This window comes from Pomacea canaliculata, linkage group LG4 (assembly GCF_003073045.1).
Source record: "Pomacea canaliculata isolate SZHN2017 linkage group LG4, ASM307304v1, whole genome shotgun sequence".
Taxonomy (NCBI): Eukaryota; Metazoa; Mollusca; class Gastropoda; order Architaenioglossa; family Ampullariidae; genus Pomacea; species Pomacea canaliculata.
The window spans coordinates 11460594-11480176 of NC_037593.1; the positions used below are offsets into that span (position 1 = coordinate 11460594).

The 19583-nt window shown below is 41.2% G+C and overlaps 2 protein-coding genes across 3 annotated transcripts; one reads left to right on the forward strand and one right to left on the reverse strand.

The window, feature by feature from the left end:
• Window positions 1-225: 225 nt before the first annotated feature.
• Window positions 226-11088, reverse strand: LOC112562398 (protocadherin-like protein). The gene is made up of 14 exons (XM_025235648.1): window positions 10850-11088; window positions 10143-10302; window positions 9462-9639; window positions 9127-9306; window positions 8781-8921; window positions 8482-8610; window positions 6791-6961; window positions 5550-5740; window positions 4211-4477; window positions 3409-3684; window positions 2671-2906; window positions 2443-2553; window positions 2194-2237; window positions 226-1810 (listed from the first exon to the last, which is right to left on the reverse strand). The coding sequence occupies exons 2-14, from the start codon at window positions 10224-10226 to the stop codon at window positions 1560-1562; spliced, it is 2259 nt and encodes a 752-aa protein (XP_025091433.1). The 5' UTR covers window positions 10227-10302; window positions 10850-11088; the 3' UTR covers window positions 226-1559.
• Window positions 11089-13001: 1913 nt separating this feature from the next.
• On the forward strand, window positions 13002-19234 carry LOC112562130 (sialin-like). Of its 2 annotated transcripts, none has more exons than XM_025235175.1 (12): window positions 13002-13175; window positions 14022-14205; window positions 14637-14830; window positions 15045-15275; window positions 15679-15766; window positions 16217-16312; window positions 16879-17003; window positions 17106-17255; window positions 17398-17530; window positions 17887-18042; window positions 18270-18355; window positions 18727-19234. In XM_025235175.1, exons 2-12 carry the CDS (start codon window positions 14145-14147, stop codon window positions 18916-18918), a joined length of 1512 nt encoding a protein of 503 aa, XP_025090960.1. In that variant the 5' UTR covers window positions 13002-13175; window positions 14022-14144; the 3' UTR covers window positions 18919-19234. The 2 variants fall into 2 exon arrangements, with proteins under 2 accessions (XP_025090960.1, XP_025090961.1); XM_025235176.1 differs by having other exon boundaries at window positions 14082-14205.
• The last annotated feature ends 349 nt before the right edge of the window (window positions 19235-19583 follow it).

Below are 19583 nucleotides of genomic sequence, written 5' to 3' on the forward strand. Positions count from 1 at the left end.
AGTGGTGTGACATGTTTACATTTGCAAGTCCGGAAAACGAGACGAGCAACTGTGGATGAGGTGGATGAGGTGGAAGCCAGCAAGAAGAGAGTTGGAGTAGTTTAGACAGAACAAATGAGCAGATGAGCATTTTGGTGGTTGAGATGAACAGAGTATGACGACTGGAGCTGATCTTCCAGAGCTCATAGTATGCAGAACGACAGATGTTATTCAATAATATGGGTTTTTCACTGTCAGTATAAAAAACGGATCGTTTATTTTTTTGAATTCATACACACATACAATACATTGATATTGAAAATCCCAGTGAGGGGAGACAACTACCAAAGGGAAGCAAGCAGCCCCCTACTGTGACATTTCAAGTCACTGAAGGAAATATCTGTCTTACCGCCTGTGTGATTCTATTTGGAAAAATAAATGTCAGAAGAAGGTATATGTGTAGTAAATATTCATAATAATTATTATAGATAATTGTGTAAGGCCCCACGAATGATGTTATAAATAGTAAAATGTCCGCTGGAGGAAATGAAGGTTCTCCACACCTGCGTTAGGGTTACAAGATAGATAATGGTGAAGCTGTAGTACAATCTAGTCTCAATCGGGGATCCGACTAATTCCAGGTCTACGATTTTTTCAACCTGTATTTAACAATAGACAGGCTGCTCGTGCAGGACGCTTTGTTCTCTGCCTGTAATGATGATCATCCGACTGTGACAAAGACACATCTTCCTTCACTTCACGGGCATCAGTAGATGATAAATAAAGTAGTTATCAAATAATCGTCTGCTTGCATTTTGATTAAGTAGACTTTCCTTGAAACTAAAGGCTAGTGCACTATGGTCTCTAGAGTTTAACATAACATCATTTTGAAGAAAATTTTAGAGAATTCATTTTATCTGTTAGAAATGTTAACCATCAAACTGCAGCTCAAGTATGTTTGCCAATACTTGGAAATGTTCGGTGTGAGCTTGAGTGGAAACACGAGTCCAGGCTATTACTCGGCATCTTATTCAAATATTTTTAAGTATAGGAAGGCAATCGAAAGGTGAAGTCTTCAACACAATTTCAACCTGCCCTTTCAACTTCAAATGTCATCTAACACTTAGCGTGGTATTTCTTTTCAAATAGTCGCTTCCTGTTAATAGTTGAGCCTGGTGCTCCTACAGGAACTCCACAAGGGCCTCTGCAGGGTTGGGGGGAGTGTCAGGGTTGAGGGAGACAAGAGAGAGGGAAGTAGAAATGGAAGAACAGCAACAAGAATACTGAGAATGAGTACTGACTACCCTGATGGATATGAACTGAATGACACGATCGAGAGACTGATTAAATACGTTATGGCGGGCAGGTCATCACCACGACCCCGACGAAGCTAAGGTATGTTGTTGAAGATAAGAGAGAACAGGATGACAGCAGTAAACAAACGAAGAACAAAGGTAACAAATCACCTACATGCTAATCCAATCACTGAATATTTCACAGTGGGGACAGATAAGCTTGTCTGTTCTTTAGCCAGTAGCGAAAGGTGGACAAAATAGAGGAATCATCGTCTGGAAATGTTTTCAGAGAATATTGCAGACTTTGCGCTTCGGTGGTTTCGGTGAAGGCTGGGTCCCCACTCCAATGATCTTTTCGTTGTACTCGTTGACCTCTTTCTCGTATTTGGCAATCTTTTCTTGCCGCTCCCTGGCTATGGCTTCTTTCTCCGCCATCTCCTCTTTGAGCACAATGGCGGCCACCTCGTCGTCCTTGGCAACCGACGCCGGCAGCGCGGTGTGTGATGGAGGGTTTATTTGATTTCTGTCCGTGTAGGCTGCCGACAAAATATAATGTAACACTTGTAACACGACACAGACTGAAACCTTTTTACTTTAAACTGGGAAAACACTATAGTACTACACCATACTGTTCATTAAAATGCGTCTGAACAAATCATAAACAAATAAATAAAACACCGGTTGTCGTACACAGGTGGTGTGATAATGTTGTTTCCTCACTGACCAATACATTAACTTTCTTTGTAGTTTGTACAAAGACATGTCTCCTGGCAGCAAATAATAATAGTAATAATAACAATAATCATAATAATAATAGTTTTAGACTAATAGACACCAAATTGTTAATTATGAAGTAAGAAAAAGTGTGAAGTGTGAAGATTACACAGATTTCTTTAGGCGAAATAAAGTGAGTACTCACTCTCTTTCCAGAAACCAAATAGGAAAGGCTCTTCTGGAAGTTGCCTAGGTAACATAAAAAATTAGCTGTCAATTCTTAAGACTTGATTCCTTTAATTATTATTCTGCAATTCATTCATTCTCTTTCGTTTTTTTTCAATGTTTACATCTTTCCAGACGCTAGAAGATTATGCACCACGCAGCTTGAAAAAAAAAACAACAACTATAAACAACAGTTGTGACAGTCGATGTAATTAAATAGAGGACTTACGGTGGTTCTGGCGGTGGTGGTGGGAGTTCTTCTTTTTTCTCCACAGACGTTTTGGGTTTCACATTGGGTTCCTCATTAGGTTTCACGTTCACATTTTGAACTTTGGGTGACCTGCTCACAGAAACAATGGAAAACGAAATTATTTTCCTGAAGTAAAATGTAGAGAATAAGATAAAACTTTTTTTTTTTTGGAGGTGTCTGGCTGACCCTAACTAGCTGACTACTCACGTCTTCAGCAGCTCGCGACGTAAGCAACATCTGGTGCATGCAGCTGAGCAGTACCGCCACAGGAGGTAGAGAAGTGTGGAAAGTAAGACGATGCCCAGCAGAATGGCGGGTACAAGCCACGCCAGATTGTCCAGGAACCCATTCTTGGTGTTAGATGTATAGATAGACGTGGTGTAAGTTGTCGATGTTGCTGCAGTAGTCGTCGTGGTAATCGGTTCGGGTGGTGTAGGACATGGCTGGCACGCAGAGGAATAAGGTGATTGAAAGAGGGGCAAAGGTCGCACAGTCTGACGTCTTACGTGGGATACTCACCTACTCATTATAACTTAACGTAATTACTTAATTTCATAACCACACACGCTATCAAACACACATGCACAGGTTACAGATTAGTGACGATACATAGAACTTACTGTGTTTTTCGCGAGGAAGTGTTTTATCTACACATGCATATCTCGTAAACACGAACACGCGCGCGCACACACACAGGCACACATACAAATGCACATACGTCATGCCATAGTCTTATAGATAAACTTATTGTCACACACACATCCCCATTCTGCAGTGATTTAATTCTTAAAGACGTTTGTGCTAATTACTCATGTTTTACAGAGAGTAGTTCTTGTCTTGTCTATTCCTGTTTCTCTCACATACATTCCAACTGACTCCATCGCTGTCTCAAAGAAACACACACACACACGTTGGTGAAGGCCCGGATGTAACTACCCCACTCACAGAACAGGAGAAAGTAACGGTAGCAGGGACGCCGGTCAGCGGGCCCGGGTACTGGCCCTGGTCGGTCACGTGAGCCAGAGTGTCGTCATTGATGCCAGCCGTGCATTGTGACGTCAGAACGACGCTGCCGTCGGACATGACGCTGATGTACCTCCCGGTGCCGCTGTAGAACAACCGGTCGTTACCCTGGAAAGAGCTGTCACGGTCCGTGGCGGTGACCTTGCTCAGGATGGTGCCAGGTTTCGTGCACTCGTTGGCGGACACGTCAAAAACGGCCTGGGGTCAACAGAGAGCAGAGGTCATACAGGTAAGGGTCAACAGAGAGCAGAGGTCATACATGTAAGTGCAGGGCTTCTGCTAAGGCTAAATTCTTTGGGGTCCCAGGGACCCCTTCTTCAGATTTTTAAGGGGTCCCTGTTCTTTGCCCAAATTTGAATGGGACACAATTGACGAAAATTGAAGGGGTCCTCCGAACCTTTAATGCGTACTGTACGCAATTTTTGGCGTAAGCAGAAGCCCTGATGTAAGGGTTAACGAAGGTAGAGGATATTTTCAGACACACTGTAGGATCTACCAAAAAAGTAATATGAGCTGGGGTCTACTAAAGTCTCTGCCTAAAAACAAGCTTTGGCGGTCATCTCTCCTTAAGCACACATGAAAACTCAAAAAGTGCAAAAGATATTTTTTCGCAAGCTTCATTTCGTGACCTCATTAAAATGTTGAATACAATAATGTGTTTGTTCAGCTGTTTGACGGATGGGGTGCTCAAACTTAAGATTTCTTTCCTAAGAAATAACCCCACCTTGTCAAAAATCGGCTCATTGTCGTTCTTGTCAAGAACAGTAATCCTGGCTATTGCATCCGCGGTCAAGCCCCCTTTGTCAGTGACCCTGACCTTCAGATTATAAAGTTTACTCTTTACATTGGGATCGATGTCGATTTCTTCTTTGGAGAAGATGCTGCCCGTGTCGTCATCCACGTCGAGGTCGCTGCTGGTGCTGGTACGTGACCACGTATGGTACTCGTTTTCATCCGGGTCCACGACCTTCCAGAACTGGTCGATGTTGATCTGAAGCGAGAAAACGAGAGATAGCCGAGGGGCAGTTTCATTTACCATTGTTGCATATGCTTTATAGTTAAACGATTCTCAAATATTCAACGAGTGCAAACATCTGGTCTGGATACTACGATGCCAAAAACATTCTTCCTCTAAGGGTCAACAAACGTTTTTAAGCATTGACACTTCTAAACTTTTGTTACTTAACTATTATTCTTTTGTCTTTTCTGTACTTATGTGTCCTTTAAAGATTTAGCGAGTACATTTTTGTCTGATGACTGGATTATTGTCAATGCAAGATACCTTTTCCCTAAATCTGGATGAATACCTATTTCCATACCAACTTCCGTTCTCGGGATAAACACCTACAAACTTCAGAATGTACAGACACAGATCAAACTGTGAGGTCAAGTTTTTACAGAGATACGCCAAATTAGCACAGGATGTCAGTTCTCCCATTAACTAGGGTTTTCAACAACGCAAACGTATCCGTGTACAACCCTGACGTCTGTTTTATGACTTCATTTGCTACTTTATCAGGTGGTCAACATAAGATTCCCGGTCATTATCCTCCCTTACCTATAAAACATATCATTAAGCATAGCCGATGACCTCGATGTCTATGTTTATTGGTCTTATAAAAGGAGGGGTGGTAATCGATATATATATATATCGGTAAATATATATATATCGGTAAAATACCTTTAGTTTTAAGATATATATATATAGCTCTCAATCTATGATAGCGGGCCACGCTGGCCTCCGAACTGACAGCGCCTGGTTCAATGCCCGATTAGCGCAGCAAACTTCCCCCAGTCCACTCTGCTGGTGGGAATGAGTACTTGAGTTCATAAAACGTTGGGGAAGGTAAGCAGCGAGGGAGAGGAAATGGGCACCGATCTCAGCTGTCCCCGAGAAAAGTGAGATCTCTACCACCTCATGCCCCAACGATCTGAAAAGGTTAGGGAATGACCTTTGCCCTTAAGTGGGCCACACAAATAAGACAGTGATATCTTCCGTTTTGCCGAAAAAGGAGAGAGAGAGAGAGAAAGAGAAATAACATTTAAGTAATGGGTAAACTTACAAATCCCTCATAGACTGTAATCTCTATGTCGTTGGGAATGATTTTTGGCCTTTCGTTGACATCAGTTATCTGTATTGTCAGCCATGATGTCGGCGCCTTGCAAAAGCCGTCACTGATGTCGAAATACAAGGTGACAGTCCTTAGGGGAGTGTACTCGTAGTCCAGGGCTTTTCTCGTTGTTACTTTGCCATCTTTAGATATATAAAAAAAATCGTTAAGTACAACAGAAAAGATTATTTCACCTTTCGAATTGAATGATCATCTTCCTAGCCTTCCTCGAATGGAAAACGTCCTCAAATCCTTCTAAGTGTGATTACTAATGTCTTGATCCCAAGCCATACTAGTCATGTCAAACAAAAGCACAGAAAACCTATCTCATGTCGAGAATTAAGCACCTTTGAAATCCTCACTCTCAGAGACTATTATATACACCCTTTATTCAGATGACCATCGTTTATGCTTCCACTCAGTTGTAGAGGGCCTCATCCCACCATCAAAGGTTAGCTCAAAGCGACTGATAAAAATATAAACTTAGAATAAGAACACATAAACACACATCATAACAAAATATGCAAACTTTATGTCGATAGAATGCAAAATGGCAAGATATGATTATGATATGCTAGTGGCCTCTTGTAAGTGTTCAAAGACGAGAAATCAAATAGAAGCTCCATAAACCGAAAGAACACTCTTTTGATTTCTCATCTCAAGGGGTTCTGTTACTAATAAGCAAACTAAGATCGTCCATGAAATAATAAGAAACAAAAGGTCCTCTAGACTTTCACTCTATTTTCCACCAAAATAATAAGCTCATAGTCGAAGTCTGGAAACGTTTTCAAAGAATATTGCAGATTTTGCAGTTCGGCACCAAGCCTGAAATATTTAGGTATCTTTGTGTAGAACAGAATTCCTTTACACATTCATACCTCAGAGAAACGGATTTCAGTTTATACCAGACCAAAGCAGGACTTCTAAAACATCAATTTCTTTTATCTATTTCTATTTTATTTTGCTTGCAGAGACCTTCAATCCAACATAAACACCTATTACGCCTTTGTTTTATAGTTAAGTAATTTTTCAGCTTCCTTTCCTTTGATCGAAGGGAATGTAACAGGCATAATTTTGCTTATTCTGTTACCCTGTTAAATAAAGGTTTGGTGTTTGTCTTCCCTCCCTCCCTGTATCCCTCCCTTGTCTCGGTATTCACTATGTTTAGCACTCAGCCGTCAGTCTGTACTCACTGTTATCCACGGAGTAGTAATCCAAGCCCTCCTCGGGTGAGGCTCTCACCGTGTACAGTATGGCGTTGTACTTGTCGGCATCGGTCACAGCAACTGAGTAGCTCACCGTTGAGCCTTCAGCAACCTTTACTGTCGTGTTCAGGTTTGTAACCACTGGCCGCAGGTTAATACCTGAAACACAGGCTTGTGGTTCACGTAACGACATGTGAACATGACTGTTTCTGTTTATCGTCATCTAGCCCTCGTCTAGATCTCTCTTTCTCCTCTGGTTTTTCTTCAATTACACGAAAACTTTCTCTCACTGACCCTGAGAGGAACGCGTTAACACACACGTAACACAAAGGAGTGGGAAAGAGAGAGAGAAGAAAGGACAAGTGGTGACTGAGCGACTGACTAGATGCACCCGGTCCGCTTTGCTATGAGAAGACAATAGCTTACTGTATTGTGCGGCAATGATCGGGTGTCTAGCTCACTCACTATGAAGCTTTGTAGCGACCTACACAGATAATTCTAAGCGATTCCCAGATGAAAACGACAGTCATATCATCAACATAGACATTCTACAGCAAGACACACATCCCTCTTCATACTTATTTTGTGACACGAACGTTTCTTTAAATTGCATTTTTCATTTAAATCTTTTATTTATATCTGAGCATTGATTTTTATATTATGGTACCTGTGCTGATAGGAATGACTTTCCTTTTTATGTAGACTTACTTAAAACTCTATCTTACTCTTTGAACAATATTTTATTATTTTTAATTGCACACTTTTAACTCACTATGCGTTTCTGTCCGAATGTCTGGACATCTGGTAATCGATTTTTCATCCACTTCTTATCGTCCTTTCTGGAGGTCTGACATCGTCAAGAGTTACTCATTTCCGGTGACAATGCAATATTAAATCATTTCCAGCAGTCAACATATAATTAAATAGTTTTTTTGTTTTCTTGTGTTCAAAACTTGTTTAGAACGTGTACGCCAGGAAAGGGGAGATGAATATCTGCTAGTCTAGAACTAGAAAACTATTGTTATCTCCCCTAAATCAGCCAATTTACAAGGAAATAATCCACAAAGTAAAGGAACATCGATATTGAAATTGAAAAAGACCAAAACCTTTTACATTAAAAGCTAAGTAAAAACTGTTTTAGAAAACACAATTTTCTTGCACTATATTTACTTAAAAAAAAAAAAAATGGTGAAACAATGTTTCGTTAGGTCGCCGGATTTTCTTTATTACATATAACTTAAAATAATAAAGTGTAAAAGGCATTTTTAGAACTTGAAACACGCTTGGGCCCTTCATACTTTTATATTTTATGTTATATGCATGGAATCAAACCCAGAGACCTAAAGTAAAAAATTTTCGCCTTTTGTTGCGTTTCAAACAGAACTGGTTTTTTAATATTAACTCGACTTACTTTATTCTTAGTTTTGTTGCAAATGTCTACTTGTCCAATCTTGCTTTTACCCCCTCTAGCTACGGGCCTCAGAGTGCTGGGAACTAGAGTATTTCGCGACCTACACACCCGATGTTGGCCTCACAATATAGTAAGTTATATATACACTGCTCATATACGGACCGGGTGCTAGGCAAAGAGCTGGGAGGAGGTGAGCAGATTACTTTCTCAGTCTTTACTGTCTGCACGTGCTAATACTTAGCAGGTAACAGGTTCAAGTCCTACCTACCGCTGAACGTAGTTGTTATTACACTAGGGCCCACCGAAGGGTTATAGTGGTCAGAGGCGTAGACAGAGAAGGTGACGGACGGGTCACACTGAAAACGCAGGTCAGCTGCTGCTCTGATGATCCCGCTACCTGTACAGGTGAGAGAACACATCTTGACTGTTGGACCTTACGTACGTTAAAGACTGATACCATCATGCAACACGGGTGCTTAAGTTGTAAAGCATTCACGCGCAAAGACACACACGAGCACGCGTGGAGAAAGAAACAGAGAGACCAGTAGAGGTTGTCACCAAGGTTACCGTATCCAATTTCAAATCTGTTAGATGCAGGCGATGACGTCATCGTGTAGAAGATCCCGTCGCCATCTGTATCGTTAGCGTTCACGTCGTAGATGACTTCGCCGATTATTTTAGTTTTTGTCGACCCGAACGAATACGAGGCTGTAAGAAAAGAGAAGGAACACTTCGTAACTCAGTCCTTCTATCGTGTTACACTCCTGCTACACTGTCCGTCTTACCGCCCCCCTCCTTTCTTCCTTGATCTGTCATCTAATGGAAGAGTAAGATTCATCATGCGGATGATGTTTTCCGTTGAAAACAATTAACGGTTCTGCTTTGTCAGAAGTGAGGATTACATCAGACTCACTGAAACTAGAGGAGGGATTGATGAAAGCAGGCGGGCTGTTGGGCTCCAGACGGACATCAACGGTCCCGGGAAAATCCTCCCCTTTGTCGTCAGTGCAGACCACCACCAGCGTGTACTGGGTGGCCACCTGGTAGTTGAGGGTACCCACGCTGGGCGTGTACATCACACAGTACCCTGTTCCTGACACACAAACACACAACGCCTTAAATGTTTCAACAAAATGATACAAAGTCTGTTGCAAGTGGTCAGCAAGCTAGTCGAATAGGTTGTTTGCTGGTTTATTCATCTTTTATTACTTTGTCGTTTATTTGTTGCTTAAAAGTGTGAATAGTTACCGGATGAACAAGGCCAAATGGGAAAACAGTTGCCGCAGGGGTTGGTGGGATAGATGGACTGACGATACACGCGCACAGTGTCATTGTCAGTGTCGGTGCAGGTGATGGGGAGGGTGTTGAGCTCCAGCTGGCGACTCTCTCTCTCTTTCACAGTCAGCACAACCTCCGGTATCGACAGCTAAAACAGAGACTAGCAGACATTAGAGTTTTTATAAAGTCACATGGCTCGTAGTCCAGCTAAGTCACGTGGATGGAGAGATCTCGGTGAGTCACAGAACTGTCACCGGAACCCTCCAACCAAGCTGGAAGAAAAAGAGTCATGTGCGGATAAACCGAAATTAAGGTCAGTCCTGCAGGTACAGAGAGGTAAGTGACGGGGGCAAGTGAGTAAGAGAACAATGACGACATAATCACTTCAGAATAAGAGCGCGTGCACACACACACAAATCTATCTATAGAAAGAAATTACTTGTACATGTATTCGATAAATGATTTATTTTTTACCTTTTATTCTTCCTGTGTGTGTGTGTGTGTGAAGTGATCATGTCGCCGTGAGTGCGTTCGTGTGTGCGTGCGTGCTAGTGTGTGAATGTTTGCCTGACGACAAGACAAATCTAATTTTAAGCTTTCTCTCTCTCTCTTGTCGTGCGCTCGCGTCATTCCCCCATCAGTGGAACTCACTGCCGAATGGACGAAGCTGAGGAAGTCACATGACAGGAGGCAGAGAAGACCGCACATAGCATACTTTCTCGTCATCATGGTCATCCCGATGACGTCATCTACAGCAGGTAACTGATGGCGGCCTTACAGCACCACTGACTTATGACGTCATCAACGTTTCCTGTGAAGAAGACCGTTATTTGGAGTATTGCAAGCCATCACATGAATGTGATAATTTCTGACATACATCCAAAAGAGGAATATAGACATTTGTGCGTGACATTGATATTTTATTTTAGTTATTGACATACGGTACAGCAGTAGGCCCCACCACCACTACCACCATCATCACCGCCCTGTATGTATTTAATGACTGATGGAATCCTCCTAAGGTCCAAAGTACAATACCCATTAGTTCTCAAAGTACATATGGCGAGGAATATATATTAAAATAGAACCAACTTTGAAATATGCTAGCAAATATACTTTATTCACCTCCATATACATCAGACAAACACTCTGTATATATACAAATAGTAACAGCTTTCACACACTCTTTTGATACCTTTCTGGTTGGTATTTTGACTAAATTACACATTTTACTTGAGAAGTTGACGAATAGAAAAGCACACACACAAATTTATCTGATTCATACAATCTTTAGTGTTTAGGCTGAAATGTACTCAATGTCACAAATATAAACAGTTGAGAAGTAAGAGAAGTCCTACCTTGGCGTGCCAGGGGCCCGGGAGGACGAATTAACTTTGATACAAGTACAGTTCAACACACCTCAGGACGAAATAAACTCTGTATTATTGAGTTCATGTCTGTCTGGCACCTACACAGCACTCGTTGCATTCACAGTGTATGTTCTTTAAGTCTGAGTCAGGTTTCAGTCGGAGGCCAAAATAGTTGGTTCTGTCCGACACGGATGACTGAGCAAATTTCGATCTTTCAAAAGCCTCTACCGGGTAAGGTGTGTATGTGTCACAGTCGCTGGGCGAGAGGTATTAAATCACAAAACCTATCTGTAATAAAAAGTTGACACGAGGGAGAAAGTGTGAATAAAAAACCCAGCGCGTCCCTGTGTATGTTCTTTCTTCAGTTGTCAGAGTGTGTGTGTGCTGGCTTTGTAGACTTTTTATCTCCGTGTTTTTCTTTTGTGGCTACAGACGAGCGTTCAATGACTCGCCTGTTTGTCCCAGTTCAGACTTGTTCACAGCTAAGGCAGTACATTCAGCACGAGTTAGTAGTGTTCACAGCTCTCGTGGCTCAGCACCAATTGCTAAACTAGTAAATATATATTTATTTAGATTAAATTTACAATGGATCGTTTCATTTTGATATTCTTATCTTTTCCAATTCATTGGCCTTGAAATCAGATTTTTCTCCCAAGGTTGGCTGTGTACAATCTATTCATACATTTATTTATGAACAAAACACTATGTGTATATATGTCCAGAGAGAGTTCGTATCCCACTACCACATGAACAACGAACCACAAAATAACTGAAAAGATATTTAAATATTTAATTAGGATTGTTGACATGAATTCAAAAATGCACGCAAAAGTTCTTTGGGTTGCTGTTTTATGAATGGAAGAGGGTAAGGGGGACGGTGGGAGCATCACGGGTAGCTTTACTTTGACTTTAACAGCAGTTTGAGCAAAAGATATAATTCATTTTATCTATTAGAAATGTTAAGGTGCTTTATGAATATTTAGCATCAAACTACAGCTCACATATTCTAGTCTATGACTGGAAATGCTCACTTTGGAAATACGAGTCTAGGCTATTAAAAATAGGAAGGCCATCGAAAGGTAGTCCTCAACACAATGTCAACTTGCCCTTTCAACTTCAAGCGTCATCTAACACTTACCGTGGTATTTCTTTTCAAAAAGTCGCTTCCTGTTATTTGAGCTTGGTGCTCGTACAGGAACTCCACAAGGGTGGGGGTTGTGTGTCAGGGTCGGAGAAGACAAGAAGGAAGCAGAAATGGAAGAACAGCAACAAGAATACAAAGACTGAGTACTGGCTACCCTGAGGGGTATCAGCTGACGTGACACGATCGAGGGTTTGATTAACTACGTTATGGCGGACAGGTGGCGAGTGTGCCATCACCTCCACCCTGACTTTATTACAACATCGGCTCCAGACCCCAGCCATGGTGATTGTGCGCGAGCTGTCGTGAAGTCAAGGACTTCACAGACTGACACTGAGAAACAAAAACCTGCAAGGAAATTTAGTTGATATTTCCTCAAACTTTTGAAATAAAATATACTTTGTCTTTAAATAATTCAAGTTCGGTTCACAAAAGCAACCCTATTTTTGTGAAACAATTCTTTCAATATAATAAATAAATAATGACATCATCATCATCATCATCATCATATCATCATCATCATCATCATCATCATCATCATCATCTTCTTCTTCTTCTTCTTCGTCGTCGTCGTCGTCGTCGTCGTCGTCACTACCCTCATCATCTTCACCACCAGTCGTATTTGACATGATTTAAAAACTAATGAGGCTGTCTCTAGTTGCTCACCCTCCTCTCCACCTACACACACTATCTCTCTATCTCTCCTGTCATACGACGCCAGTTGGCAGGAAGCACACAGGTGGGGAGCATAAAAACTCAAGAGATGTTGTGTCAGGCACGACCTTGTCTTCACCAGGACTAAAGTGCTGCGCAGCTCGCCGTCCCTGGTTGTTTCAAAATAAGGGGTCGTGCCTGAAGGACAGCTTCCTGGGGCTGGGGTCACGACGCGGCGTACAGCCGTATAACTATGACTAACGAGTAGCAGTAAGCTATAATATTTATATTTACGTTGTATATAGCTGAGTGCCTACAGTTAGCAATCCAGCTAGCGTACCGAGGTGATGGGCACATAACCGCCGGTAAAGTGCGCATAGAAGGGAGTAGAAGTGCAGGGAGTCAGGGCAGGGGACGAGGAGGTCTACTTCAGTTAGATGTGTGAGGGGAAGGAATCCCAAAAGTGTGTTAAGATGAGCAGAAGCAAGGTGTTTGTATCTTCTGTCACTGGCTAAGCAGGTGTGTATACCTTATAAGTTGTATGATTATACGGCATTGCACAGGGTTCATGTGTAATAACAACAATGAAAATAAATAAGATTTCTGTCATGTTCTAATGCCAATACAGACTAGTCAACAAAAATAAACTGATTTCTAGCAACAGCTTCTCTACCTTCTTTGCACCTAAATATTCTTTTATTATTACTCCGCCTAAGACTACCTTTCTTGCTCCATCATTTGTACCAGTCTACAACATCTACTCGTTAAACACCTTAAGCACCTCTCCTTAGCCTTATTCATGAATTCACATTTCTTATTTAAATGAAACCAAACCTTTGAATCAGTTTGTTTGTTATCGAGTTCTTTCTGAAGACTCTTTGATGGTTCTTGAAAGGATCTTTAATACTAAGGTTATTGTTTAGTCGTGTATATACATATGTGTGTGAGAGAGAGAGAAGAGAGAAAGATATAAATAGTTTCTTTTTTATGTTCTCTACTGTGTGTGCTATAGTGTCTGCTGGGTTGGCAGGTGCGTGCGAAAGTCAGTTCATCAAATTTACAAATTTGTAAACATTAAACATCAAGCTGTTGAGATAAAAACAACTGAACGCTGACTGCCAGGCCGGAAGCTTGAATACAAACTAGGACAGACCTCTTAGCATTTGACATTTGATTGCGCATGATGATGGCGGAATATTTTACACGTAGGTCATGCACACACACGCACACACATAACAGGGGGAGGATTAAAATAAAAGTCCTATCTGCCCTGTGGAATAGGAGAACTGTGAGAAGGTTTGTTTGCTGACACAGGGGCTCCTTCACCTTAACTAATGCATTGCTACTCTTTGTAACCGTCACCAGAATCGTCGTTGCTGTTGATGATGTAAGTACAGCGACTTTTCGTGTCTTCGATTTGTGCAGCAACTTCAGGTGAGCTCCCTGGACTACCTGGGTATTGCATCTTTGCACCTGTCATCAAGCAACATGGAGGAAACGCAATCTTTGATGAGAGCCAGAAGGTTTTTCACGCAAAGACGGGAACATGGTACGTGGTGATTTGTCTTTGTCTCCATTTTTACAAAAAAATATATATTTCTTAATAATTCTCTGGTCAAGAATGGTCCTTTTGTCATTAACTGAATTAAACCCTTCAAAATAGCTCCATAACCATAAAGACATAGGTAGAATAAAATAAGACGAAATAAAATAAACAGACATTGACCAGGAAATGAAATATAAGAGAAGAATAAATGATTTGAAGTACACAGTGGATTTGATAAAGGACAATACGAACGTTCTGCAAAAATCGCTGGAAATAAAGAATAAAGTATCACATAAACATATTCCGGTGCTATTTTATGACGAAGAGACACGAGAAATATATTAATGTTTTCTTTCTTGATCACACCTGGATTTGTTTAAAAAAGGAATTGACGAAAGGATAATATTTCTAAAAATAGCTCTCTTCCCATGCAGCATCCTGCAGCCGCATACAGGCCCGCTATGTTCTGGCCCTCATGTCCTTCTTGGGCTTCTTCAATGCCTACTGTCTGCGTGGAAACCTCAGTGTTGCTCTTGTTGCCATGGTGACCAATCCGTCTTCGGACAATGTCAACGCCAGTGACGAATGTCCGGGTGCGGAAATAACCGCCAATGTAACGAGGCTTGGGGTAAGATTTCACTTGCTGATGAGTTTCTGGGTAATGAATAATGAAGGTTTTAGTACATTCCATTGTATTTTTCTTCAGCTTCGTGTATTTGTACGAGTGCGTTTAAAAACTTGAACTTTTTGGTCAGGAAAGGAGTGTCTAATACAGGTAAAAAAAAAAAAAAAGCAGCAAAAACCCTTTTAATATCACCTTATTTTCTGCAATCGGTTTACAGGGTGAGTTCGACTGGGACCAAAACTCTCAGAGCCTGATACTGGGAGCCTTCTACTACGGCTACATCCTGACTCAGGTGCCTGGCGGCTGGCTGGCGGAGAAGATGGGAGGGAAACTGCTCTTCGGGGCTGGTATTCTCTGCACCTCCATCCTGACCCTCTTCACGCCATTGGCTGCTCGTGCTGGGGTGCCTTACCTTGTGGCCGTGCGCGTGCTGGAGGGGGTGGGAGAGGTCAGAGCAGCTCATGTTCTAAGCAAATCCTGCTGTCTCTTCTATTCTTCTTCTCACTGGCTTAAACCTTTGTAGGGAAAACGATAGTACGAGTTATTCATTGTCTTAACTCGTTTCTTTCATCGTTGTGATGGTTGAATTCAAGCGCGTGCGCTGGCTTGGAAAAATAATGATAGAAACAACTCCATGAAATGCGGCGTGCGGTGTTTTTAACACAATTTTCAGATTAACAAATATTATTATGACAAACAAGAAAAGATTTTCCGCGTATGTCTTTCTTACTCAGGTACACACCCGGGTACACATGCAGATATACATGGCATGCCCATAGTGAGACACATAAATAGAATTAGTACTTTGCACCGGGTGTACTATCAACAACACCAGTGACGTCAATTCACAGGGTGTGACCTATCCGACAATGCATGCCATGTGGGGGGACTGGTCTCCAGTCTACGAGCGCAGCATGCTGGCCACCTTCAGTTCGTCGGGTAAGACCTCCGCTGGTAATTTCTTCTTGCTAGACCTAATTAAACATAAAATTATTCTGAGAAGTACAGGCTTGTCACGCGGGATTAGGTCAGTCGGCTTGGGTTACTCAAGAACTGAGCTACCGATATATACACACACACACACACCTTTACATCATCCAGCATTCACAGATGAAGACATGCACTCAAAGGAAATAGCAAAACTGCTTTAATATAAAATATGACTAAATTATTGAAAAAGAAGTAATAAATAAAAAATAAATTATAAAAATAAATAAAACAAACAAATAAAGATAAATAAAATGACAAAATAGAAAATAATTCTTTGCCCGGGTATTTCTCCTCTCATTCTTGTTATAGGAGACGCATTTTTATCTCTCATGAACCTAAGTATATTTTCTAGCACAAAGTTTTGTTGATATAATCTGTTTGTCATTGAATGTCTCAAAGGAGCCCAGCTAGGTACTGTGTTTGTTATGCCCATCTCTGGATTACTGTGCGAGCATGGCTTCGCTGGTGGATGGCCTTCCGTCTTTTACGTCTTCGGTACGTCTTTGAGTCGTCTTTACGTTAGTCCGTTCTTTAGTCATGTGGGTCTCCTACAGAGTGTGAAGGTCTTTCAACTCTCAGCTGGGTTTGATAGCGATTATAGAACTGAAGCATATTAACATTATTTCACTACCTTTCTTGAATTTACTCTGAAGGAAATCCGGCTCTTTCAGAAAAGAACGATAGTCCCTGCTGCAATAGTGAAAAAATAGAATGACCAAGTAATGTATTTCAGTTTACGAATCCTAAAATCTCGACTGGTAAAATGTGCTCATGTTGCTAAAAATTGTACTGATTTTTCAAAGAATTCTGCCTATTTTTCATAGAAATTTGATAAAAATGGTCTTTGAATATCTCTACGTTTTCAAATTAAAACTTAATGTATGAGTTTCCAGTTTTCGGAAGTCAGTGGTGTTCCTCAGTTGACGACCTTTTAAGGGTTTGTGCGTACTTTATAGAGGCCTAGTCTGCACATAAAATGTCTTCATCGAAAAGTGTGTAAATGATTGAAATAATGATGTTCATGACAACGACGATGATGATGCTGTTTTTCTCGGGTTCAGGTGCGTTTGGTTGCGTGTGGTTTCTGTTTTGGCTGCTGCTCGTATACGACACACCTGCAAGACATCCGCGCATCACGATGGAAGAGAGAAAGTACATAGAAAGTTCCATTGGTGGCAAAAGGAAGGTAATGAGAAGACTCTCTTTCTCCACACACACACACAACGCTTATCATTAACATGGAAAGACATTTCAAAGCATTAACTAATGAAACTCTATAATCTGGCAGAAAATTCCGACCCCATGGAAGCGAATCGTTACTTCACCTGAGGTCTGGGGAATAATGACAGCCCACTTCGCCAACAACTGGGGTCTGTATGGCATGCTCACCTGTCTGCCCATCTACTTAAAGACTGTTCTCCACTTCAACATTCAAGAAGTGAGGACAGAATGACTCCTTGTTTCGTTCTTTAAGTTTATTTAATCGTCACTTTGATCCACGGTTTCTAGAGCTCGCTGGTTAAGTTTATCAGATGGATGTTATTATCACACAGTCTGTAAATGTCTCATTGTCCCTGTAGAACGGTCTTCTATCCTCTCTGCCTCACCTCGTGATGCTGGTGACACAAATTTTCATCAGTTATGTCGCAGACTGCATTCGCAGCAGGAGATACCTGTCAACAGTTGTTTCACGGAAACTAATGAACACTTTAGGTATGCCGATGCTTCTAAAACATGCTTTCGATAATTAGACACCACAGAACATGATCAGTCCAAGACACTTTTCATAAGCTAAACTCTCGATATTTCGATATGAGTTATCGATAAAACAGTCCTTGTGACTGTCTTTTGCAAAGCAAATGTATATCTATCTCAAGGAATTCTTTGAGGCTCTTTTTTAAAGCTTGTCCTGTTAATATCAGTCACAACTTGCATAAATTATACATCTGAACTGCTGTGGTCAGATCACGTTACACTATGAACGTAGTAGGTGTGTATGTTGAACAAGATGTTCATCGTTCACATTAGTGTATTTGACGAAAAGCAAAGGTTTGGATGCCGGCTAACAGGTCAGGTGCTCCCGGCATGCCTCATGCTGGCGGCTGGCTTCAGTGGGTGTGACGCGGCCATAGCTGTCGCGCTGCTGACGCTGTCCTTAGGGTTCAGTGGCTTCGCTATGGCTGGCTTCAACGTCAACCACCTGGACATTGCTCCTAGGTTTGCAGGTGATGGCTCTCCTACACTCCTCTGCTTCTTTACCTCCCTAGTGTTTATAAATTTACATGTCTAGATAGGACAGCACCTTAATTTTTCGTGAGTGTGTGAGAGAGAGAGAGAGAGTCAGAGAGACCAAACAGATTGATAAATTAATAAATATTTATGAAAAACAGACCACAGAACACTGAGCGACCAACTGTTACTGAGTGTAAACATACGTTTACTTGTTTTACAGGAACGCTCTTAGGTATCACAAACATGGTGGGCACCATTCCTGGATTTGTGGGACCAACAGTTCTGGGTGTTTTGACCAACGAAAACGTAAATAATCACTATTTAATGATTGACATCCTATTCAAGAATAAAATAATATCAAGAGCTACGACACTCACCACAGAGAAATAATTGCTATGGGGCTTACATTGCTGTATAACATGCTAATAACTTAACTACAGTGTGTCAATATTACACCCTTTTAATGTTGTAGTGAATGTTTACATACAGCAGTCCTGTAATTTTCCACCTGAAATCCATTAGATCACTTATGTAAATTTGTAAGATTATTTTAAGAAGTCCCTAAATATTCATTTAGACCTAAAAACTCTCACTTGACCTTTCATGCCTCAGATTCTATGTCTTTTTTTTTAATCCTAACCTTAAGTCTCAGTTTGTAAACATTTTCCATTGGACAGCAAACATTCGTACAGTGGCGAGTCTTCTTCTACCTGACGGCAGCTTTGTACCTGGCGGGAGCCGCGCTCTTCTGCATCCTGGCCAAAGGGGAGGAGCTATCCTGGGCACGCTCTCCTCAATCCGTTGCTTCCATCGCCACACAGTCACTGGAAGTGACGTCACTATCCCAGCAAGCTTCAGTCCTAGTTTGAGTATCTGAGTATGATAGTGATGCTGAGTCTTTGATGAGTGTTAACTAGCTTGGGCAATGAGTATAAAGGAACGTGTCTTCGTTGTAGCTTCTAAACAAATAAGAAAAGATCCGCCAACTTGATTCTTGTCCGTTACATATACACGTATATTTGATTTAATAATATTTTATTTACTCAAATGCACTGAATAAATACAAACAGCACTGCGATTCCAGTATGTCTACTGTTTGTTTTACGCCAGGTGATTGCAACTCATTATCATGCACCATCTGTATTTTCGCAATATGAATTAGAGTGAATAAAACATGGAATAGAAGTTAACGCAATAGATTTGTGAATACAGCACGTGAGGGATGAGTAAGTTCTCCTAGAGGTATTTTCACAGAAGGTCTTTCTTTCTCTAGTGCATGACACTAAATGGTCGAGGATATATATCTATATACAGTATTCATGCAAGAAACTGTCCACAGGTTTTTTTTCATCGATAAGTACTTGCCGTATGTTTATCTAATGATAATTTTATTCGATTCGAACGGCTGATACCCACAACTGCCGAGAGATGTCCATCAACTGGTCCTAGCCAAAATGTAAGACGCAAGGGCAGAATCCAAAATACCATAAAAAAGCAGAGAAGCGGGTCAGCTAATTGGACTATCAATAGTATC